Below are 9,075 nucleotides of genomic sequence, written 5' to 3' on the forward strand. Positions count from 1 at the left end.
TGAACAATTGTTTTTGGAGCAGAAATAATGGGGGAAAACCTATGTTGAGTTGCGTCATTATCCAAGGAATCCAAGGTTCAAGAGTTAAAGGCCAAAATGTGAAGTCGACTGCTATAACTATAATGAGGCCAATTGGTGAGTTGATGTTCTTCCTTGGGCTGCTGGGAGTGTGCGTGCCCGAGTGGAATAGTAAGAGATAGTAAGAGCGGGTGCCTATGGGCTATAGTTCCAAACATTGAAACTATCCCATTGAGATAGAATGAGCACTGAGATAGAATGTGTCACCACTCTCATACTATTTCACTCGTGTGCGTGCAATGTTTCACGCTGAACGGTCCAGCGGTGCCGGAGATTAGCTGGTCACAGACACATACAAGAGAAAATCCAGACGGGAAGCACGCACATACTCAAATAATGTTTACGGGTGCTGGACAAAAATATACAGGAAAAAAGGTTGGATGTCCGCACACCGATGTTTAGCTCCCAGTCGTTTTATTGGTACAGAACATTATAGTTCAGGAATCAATGTTTCGACCCCTCTGGGTCTTCATCAAATGATTCCTGATGAAGACCCGGAGGGGTCGAAATGTTGATTTCTGAACTAGTGTACCAATAAAACTACACAGATGGAAAGGGGCGAAAACAATGTCTCCTGTCGCCTATACGCTGTCCGGCCTGGTGGAAATAAAAATTCTCCTTGACTAAGTATACCTCTGCTGACGACAGGGCTCTCCTGGAGGGCATTAAGCTGCGATTCGAGAGATGAGTAAATGACATGGTGGAAGGAGTCGCGTAGATTTCCCAAAGCTGTTAAGCCCATGCAGCAACAGATAATGATCACACTATCCTTCTGCGATCCCCATTGATATTGCCATATTCCCAATTGATATTATCCATTGACGGTTAATAAAATATAGTGAAACGGGTAGTTTAAAAACTCAATATGGTCACAGAATGTCTTATTATTACTGTACGTGTGTGGGGTGTGTAAAAGGTATGTGTGCATGTTTACTCAGCACGAGAGCCAGACTCCACAGCCGTGGCGAAGAGCTCCCTCCATGCAGGCAGTGCTGTTTTTGGCAGCAAATTCTTATTTTAGTCATTGTCTCTTGAATAGTTTTCACTTAGTTTTAGTCACATTTTAGTCACCTGGAATGTTTTAGTGTTTGGTGTCTAGTTTTAGTCGACTAAATATCATACGATTTTAGTCGACTAAATCTGATTGTGTAAAATGACTAATACTGTATCTCTTGTCCACTAGTCCCTCATTTGTTGACGATATTGTCAGTAGGCCTATATTTAGTCTTAGTTTCAGTCATCATAGCTTAGTTTTCATTTAGTTTTCATCAGTGGAAAAAGGGACGAACGAAGGACGGACATTTTTCGTCTTCGTTTCAGTCAACGTTTCACTACCTCCAGGTCAGATAGCTCTGCAGGCTTATGGGATGCAACGCATGCTTGATGATATGAGCACAGAGAAATATATAAAATATATTTTGGTAGATACATTTCTAACATCGGTTGTGAAATGTGTAAACATAGTTGTACGTGTGTGCTGCCGGGAGGGAGGAGCAGATCGATGCCTTCTCCTTGACCTGCTGGACCAAAAATGTATGTCTGCAGTCTGTCCACACGTCATCACATCACACACAGTACTTACAAACAACCCTTACTGCTGGTTGACCCTTGCTGCTGGTACGTGGCACCAGCATTTTCCCCAAATGTTAAGTGTTTTGTCGTCGCCCCCTATGCCCAGATCCTATGACATCCGGATCCTGGATGACAAAAAGCATGAATATGTTAAAATGACCCCCCCACTGCCCCCCCCTCCCCCTTTTCCCCTCACTGTATGTTTCTTTTCCCTTTTTTACCTCCATTATGATGAATCCTGTTCCGTTCTTTGTCTATATAGAAGTGTCTATTTGTATAGTTAGTTGTTGTTAGTCTCTAAATGTTTTGCTGAATTGAACATGGTGGACCCTCTTGTAAACAAGTGTAATGCTTAATTGGGTCGTCCACTCACAGTTAACAGCCCTTGTATTGAGTTTGCGCTTGAAATGTACTGTAATTCTACAAACTGTTAATAAATATTTCAATCAATCAAACCCCAGAAGCGTTTTAAAAGTAAAATACCCAAATTCCTCACCTTTTCTGCAATTTCATTATGTGATATGTCATTTTGTAGACATGACATTCATCTTGTAATAGATTGAGGGGATTGTGTGTGCAATACATGAATTGAGATGAGCACTAATTTTTAAGTTTTCTAATTGCTTGGTTTTTGGTGGAAGTACATGCGATTGGTATTCATTCAGAACTGTTATACGGCTCATAGGGTATAGAAATAATGAGAGGCTGTGTGGTTAGTGGCAACACGTACACCACTGTGGCCCCACACTTTGCCTGCTGTGCTGTATTTTTAATGAAGGGCCAAAAGGTTCTTGTAGTGATAGATGGAAATTGGGCCCCAGCCTGACCATGGCACTTATCTAATCTGGCACTTTAACCTCTCTATCTGTAGTGTAGGTCAGGCAAAGATTTATCATAGCATAACTTCCAATGGTATGGAATTGAGTAAACCAAGAGCAACTGTCTACAGTAACGGTAACGTCCCCTAAAGCCATCATCAGGGGTCAAATACAATAGGGCTGAGCAAGGAACTGACAGACATAATATAACCAGAAGCTAAATGAGAGATTGAATTGACTTTGTATAACCACTAAGCAATATCTGGGGAGTATTTAAAAAAATCACACCCGTGTGAACTGAGTGGTGTAAGGTTTTATATAGCATGATCAGCTGTGGTCTGACGTAATGTCTGACGTTAAAGATCTTTGGCTAGGTAGACTCGTCTTCTGATGTGATGATTTGTGACCATGAAGTTGATTCAGCTGGAGTTTTTGTCCGATGTGAGGTATTATATAAGGTAAGGTATTATATAGCCTGATCAGCTCTGATCTGACGTAATGAAATCACACCTGGATGTGATTTCACAACTGGCTTTTTTTGTGCAGAGAAAATGACCATGGTTGCTACGGTCATCCAGTTCACCCGGGTGTGATTTAATTACGTCAGAAATTATTTTTAACATAGCAACCATGGTCATTTTTTTCTGCACACAAAAGCCAGTTGTAGGAGTGGTTTACACCACTCAAAAACAAATCACACCCGTGTGAAGTACTCTAATCATCGTACATCAAGAATGGTGGGCCCTTATTGGACAAGGGTTCCCATCGACATACATATGTCGATTTGTTCAGACACATAATTATGTAAATTCTCTGTTCATTGTCAATGGTATTTATGTTTGTTCAGACAACAAACATTAAAGCTGTATATTATATATAGGCCCCTCAAACAACAAATCTGGATTAAGTTAGCTAGATACGAAAGTACAAAGTTGTATTTTAGTTGACAGATTTATTTTATTTTTTCAAACTCCCCAAGTAGTAGGCCTATCAATGACCATTGTTATACAGTCCCATAACACAACAGCAACATTTTCATATTAAACAAACATACATCTTATACTGTATATAGGCTAGTTATTTCAGGAATAGTTACAGAATGAACATATTTGTTTTTGACAATCTTGGGAAGATTATAATGGGTATACCCAATTAATATGCATGGATGCATGCATCATATACAGTAAGTTATGAGCAGTGCGCATTATGCATACAGGTGTTTTTCCTGAATCGGGCACACTCCCTCCGTAGGAAACTGGAACAGCGGGCTCAGTGGAGTGCAAAAGCATTGCCGCCCGGACTATTATTTTTCATAGCACAACCTTGAATTAATGTTTTATCAAGCTGTAAACTAAGATAAAGGACCAAGCTGGTCCTTTATCTTAATCTGAGCCCTAAAATGCTTTAGATCGCGTGTGTGGCAAATATTGTGTTAGGAACTAGTTACTTAATACTTTCAGTAATATTATTACTGCAGTAACTGGTAAAGTTCACATTTTGAGTTATAATATTACATTAACTTTTTTTTCCCAAAAGTAACTAATTACTATTTTCACGAGCCTTGGTGGTACTGTGGGCTTGAGTGTTTATTTATAATGGTAGACTGGGTTGGGGTGGCGTTGCTTTGCAGGCTGCTGATGCGGTCTAGATCTAGACTCTAACCACTTTAACGGAAGGTTTGTAGAGCTCTACTTCTTATGCAAGGACTTCCAGCGAGTCAGAGGGCCCGAGTTGGAGATATACTTGACGCCGCAGCCGTCGGGAACCACACGCTTCTCGGCCATCATCTGGTCGAAGTCGGACGCGTTGAACTTGGTGAAGCCGTACTTCTTGGAGATGTGGATCTTCTGGCGTCCGGGGAACTTGAACTTGGCCCTGCGCAGGGCCTCGATCATGTGCTCCCGGTTGGTTGCCTTGGAGCGCACGGACATGATCACTTGACCGATGCGCACGCGGGCCACCGTGCCCAGGGGCTTTCCGAAGGCGCCGCGCATGCCCGTCTGGAGCCTGTCAGCGCCGGCGCACGACAGCATCTTGTTGATGCGGACGACGTGGAAGGGGTGCACGCGAATGCGGATGTGGAATCCGTCCTTGCCGCAGGTCTTCACCATGTACTTGTTGGCGCAGATGCGCGCCGCCTCCAGCGCCTCCGAAGACAGCTGCTCCTGCTCGTCGGAGACCATGTGGGCGCATAGCGGGAACTCCTCCACATTGGCCTTCTTCCGGCCCAGGTCGAAGATCCGGATCTTGGGGTCGGGGACACCCCTGCAGAAGCGGGACTTGGGGTAAGGCTTGTTCTTGCAGTACCTGTAGCAGCGGGCTGGACGGCGACCCATGACTAAGATGTTACCGGCCTCAGACCTATTCAGGCTTGAATGCACTGTGGATCTGTGAAAAACGAGGAACAGGACACGTTATTTAGTGTTGCTTGGCTCGGTCAGCAGCGGTTTATTACTGACTCAATATATATCAACATTCATTTGTATTCAATATCAAAATAACAGACATCTTACATCACAATAGCTTCAAAAATACAAAATACAATAAACCAAATAAATGAAAAATAAACTGAATCCTTCATAAAACCAAAAATAAAGTGCACAATGATAACCCTTTCGACATAATATCCAATCTGTATTCTTAAGGCTCATACATACTCCAGTTTTTGGTGATAGGTTATCACCGTTTTAGGTGATAGCTGATCATCACCGCGACTGACGTAATGGTGTAGTTTTCCAACCCTTTAAAAACTACACCGCGGTGTAGCCGCAATTTGCAACTCTAGATTGTTTTATAGTGGGATGAATCTAGAGTTGCAATACCCTCCATTGACTCCCCACTCATCCATTTGCGACCTGCTTGTCTTACACTACGTTAAACTCACCAACATTGCAGCTGTAGTCCAAGATTGAATTATCTTCTTTCAATCTGCCGAGCTTGTTTTTCATAAATCCCCCGTAGACATGTTATGAGCTACTTTCTGTCAAGAAATTCTGTGCAAGTGATTATTTTTCTAAGTGCTGGAGTTTGGAAGCACTCGTCGTAAGTCACTGAACGGCCCTGCATGCATCTGTTTCGCATTTGCACATAATGCAGGAGGCAGCAGCGCGACCCCTTAATAAAAACGAGCGCTTCCAAACTCCAACATTTCTTCTTCTTGACAGAAAGTAGCTCATAACATGTCTACGGGGGATTTTTATGAAAAACAAGCTCGGCAGATTGAAAGAGGATAATTGAAGCTTGGACTACAGCTGCAATGTTGGTGAGTTTAACGTAGTTTAAGACAAGCAGATCGCAAACGCAAATGGATGAGTGGAGAGTCAATGGAGGGTATTGCAACTCATCCCATTAGCTTGATAAGCTATCACCAAAAGCTGGAGTAGCCTATGTATGAGCCTTTACTCTCAACATACAAACTTAAATACTGTAGTTAGAACACTCGGATTCCATTTATAATAACAATACATGCCCTAAATCTAATACTCTTCTTCATTCACACCATTAGCTCAAATACACATTGAAAAGAACACGTTTTCATTCAGGCACGCATGCACGCACGTGCTGTACAGTGTAAAACCACCTGGCAGCAGCCATTATTCAACTCAATAAACACAATAAAACTACTGGTCCAAACTCACTTCAAGTACACTCAAAACGTTACTAAACATGTCACTGACAGTTCGCAGTAGTTTCAACATCATTAGGAATGTTTAGATGTGGTTTTTCATACCTTTTCAACGAGGAACAGGACACGTTATTTAGTGTTGCTTGGCTCGGTCAGCAGCGGTTTATTACTAACTGCGCATGCGTGCGTTATATGCGCTTGACATCGTCATCAAACCGTTTTGCCACATGGCGCCATAGAGTATATATATAGCATGGCGCAGACCCGGCGTCCAGTCACGTGACCATGACACTTCCTTCTCTAGCTTTCTTGCATCAAACCAGGAAGTTATGCAGGAACGCCTACTGAGTGGCTAAAAACGACTTTCTGGCCTTGACAGCCCATACATCCACACAGAAAAGTCATATCTGATTGCATTAAACAACATTAAACAATGTTAAATTCACTTTGCATGTTGCTTTGCCACTCGATGTGCCATTCACTTTAAGCATGCGCATACCCTCTATTGGCAGTTCCTCTATGATTCACAGTAGCGCAGGAGCGCCATCTATTGACTAGGAGGTCTAATAAGATGTGGCATCTAAAAAAAAAAGTGTCAATAATGTTAGAATAGTTCTAATAAATCTTAAAAAATGGGGGGTGTATGTTTTAGTGCAGGCAGGGAAATACAAGGAGAGGGAGGGAGCATCACCGCAGTTGTAGGAAAGCCCTCTGTGATTGACCAGTATAGTGTAAGACAGTGGTTCCTAAACAGTCTGCGGAATACTAAATACAACAACTATACACACATTTCACTTGAATTGGATTTCAATACTTTACAATCTTATAATAAAAAATAAAATAAAAAACTTTTTTTTATTTTTCTGGGGGCCCCCTAGTCGGGGCATCCTGAATGATGCATTAAATAGCAATCAGACAGATTGTTTTTTTTTCCACAGGGAAAGTTTACATTACCTACATTTGCTGCTCCATTCTGTCAGAAATCCTCAGAAATTAGATATGTGTGTTCTACTGGAGCCGTTTTTTGTATTTTATTAGAATTAGTTTTGTCTACAAGGAAATGAAGCACTTTGTGAAAGGTACACGCATTCTGTAGGCTTATTAGTCATGCTCTGTAGTTGTGTTGTTTAACTGATTGCTGACACACTTTTGCACACACTTGTATTTCTTTATTATATTTTCAGTTTGAAGCGACATGTTTTGTGTTCTCCTGACTGAAGTTTTACATTATTGTGTCATTATAGTTCAGTCAGTGACACACTTGGCCTAGCACTTTGTTTTGGGCTTAACTGCTTTAATAAACAACAGGAGTTGTTCAAAGATTGCGTTTCATTATCATATTGAGGCCCAGGTGTGGTTTTCATTTAGTCAGTAATTTATGATTTCAGATGACTTTTACTGCCGTAAAAGTCTTAGGGGTCTATTTTCCTCCCTGCTAAACCCCTTATCCCAAAACTACTTTGCCTTTTTGAGCGGTGCCTCCGCTCCATTACGCAGCTATGTGTGTATATGTAAATATATGTTACGTATGTATGTATGTATGTATGTATGTCTGTATGTATGTATGTATGTATGTATGTATGTATGTATGTATGTATGTATGTATGTATGTATGTATGTATGTATGTATGTATGTATGTATGTATGTCTGTCTGTATGTATGTATGTATGTATGTATGTATGTATGTATGTATGTTCGAGCACGGAAAGCTGCAACACGGTAACTCTGCCATTTCTCGACCGTTTCGGACGTGGGAAGGCTCGCCGGAACCGGGTCGCCCCCCGAGTAAGTGTTCATTTAATTCAAATTCAAATGTACAAATGGAACCAAATGGACCCATCATGTCATGTGTGTACATCAGTACACTTTTCAGAGTTAAATAAACAATGAGGATTTTACAATGTAGGCTGCAGAAAGGGGGCGGGGGGGACTGCTAATGTTACTGGCGGCGAAATAAGTAACTAGTTACTTTTGTCAGGGAGTAATTAGTAAAGTAATAATATGACTTTTTTAAAGTAACTACGGTAGTAGCTAGTAATAATATTAAAGTTTTAGAGTAACTTTTCCAACACTGCTCATATCGCTGCGGCAACGTGCACAGTGAGTACGAAGTCTTCAGTACTCGATTTCTGTTATAGCTAAAGCATTTATTGTAGGCTATACTAGGAAAGTAGGCTATACGAAACTCGGAATGTAACACCAATATGTAAATAGCTATACAAAATGAACATTAACCACATTAATCATGTAAAAGCATTCTCTGAACAGAACTAGTATAATTAATACGACACTGAACAATAATTTGTGAGTGTGCCCAAGGCATGCTGGCAATGCCTGCCAAGTGAGTTGGCACACCCTGTGACACTACAATACTGTCTGCAATGTATCCTTGTTGCTGGCTTTTTAATATAGATACAAATATAGTTGTAGTCGCCATGGGTTCAAATCTGGCCTGTGCTGTTTTCCTTGTTGTCTCCAATTTAAAAAAAAGCAAAGTCCCATTTAAAATAACATTTAAGAAAGAAGGATCTCTTTGCAAATTGCATCGTGTCTAGAGCAATTCGACCGAGAAAATAGATGGATGGAAGTAATTCAACATGTATTGTAAGAACATCTGTGCTGAAGGGCATATTCTTCAAAATCTTAGCAGGTGTGCACGGCTGAACATTAATTTGAGGTAGAAAGCTGGCTTATAACCGCCAGCCTCTTACCGCCTTCACTATCTGTAGAGTCAGAGAACTTAGGGAGCGCTTTATTTTATTTTTAGCTCTGCCACAGGCAGCAGGTGCACTCTTATGTGCTTATGGCATAAATATAAATGACAGATAATTACTTTTGTGACAATGTGCCAATTGAATTAACGCTAGCAAAACAACATAACAGACATTTGTTATGCTCCGGCGAGCAATAACACACCAATCATAATCAACGGCTGGGAATGCACACAGAAAATATGCATGGGAAGCTAACGCAATTCAATT

At 41.2% G+C, this 9,075-nt stretch overlaps 1 protein-coding gene across 1 annotated transcript; it reads right to left on the reverse strand.

Moving 5' to 3' along the window:
- Nucleotides 1-3,307: 3,307 nt before the first annotated feature.
- Nucleotides 3,308-6,333, reverse strand: LOC306932323 (large ribosomal subunit protein uL16-like). Its single transcript, XM_079514078.1, has 2 exons — nucleotides 6,199-6,333; nucleotides 3,308-4,856 (listed from the first exon to the last, which is right to left on the reverse strand). Exon 2 carries the CDS (start codon nucleotides 4,802-4,804, stop codon nucleotides 4,157-4,159), a length of 648 nt encoding a protein of 215 aa, XP_079370204.1. The 5' UTR covers nucleotides 4,805-4,856; nucleotides 6,199-6,333; the 3' UTR covers nucleotides 3,308-4,156.
- Between the last annotated feature and the right edge of the window lie 2,742 nt (nucleotides 6,334-9,075).

This window comes from Electrona antarctica, assembly GCF_951216825.1.
Source record: "Electrona antarctica genome assembly, chromosome: 11".
Taxonomy (NCBI): Eukaryota; Metazoa; Chordata; class Actinopteri; order Myctophiformes; family Myctophidae; genus Electrona; species Electrona antarctica.

What these genes read in the sequence shown, in the direction of transcription:
- LOC306932323 (XM_079514078.1), bottom strand. Translation starts at nt 4,804, where the DNA reads ATGGGTCGCCGTCCAGCCCGCTGCTACAGGTACTGCAAGAACAAGCCT.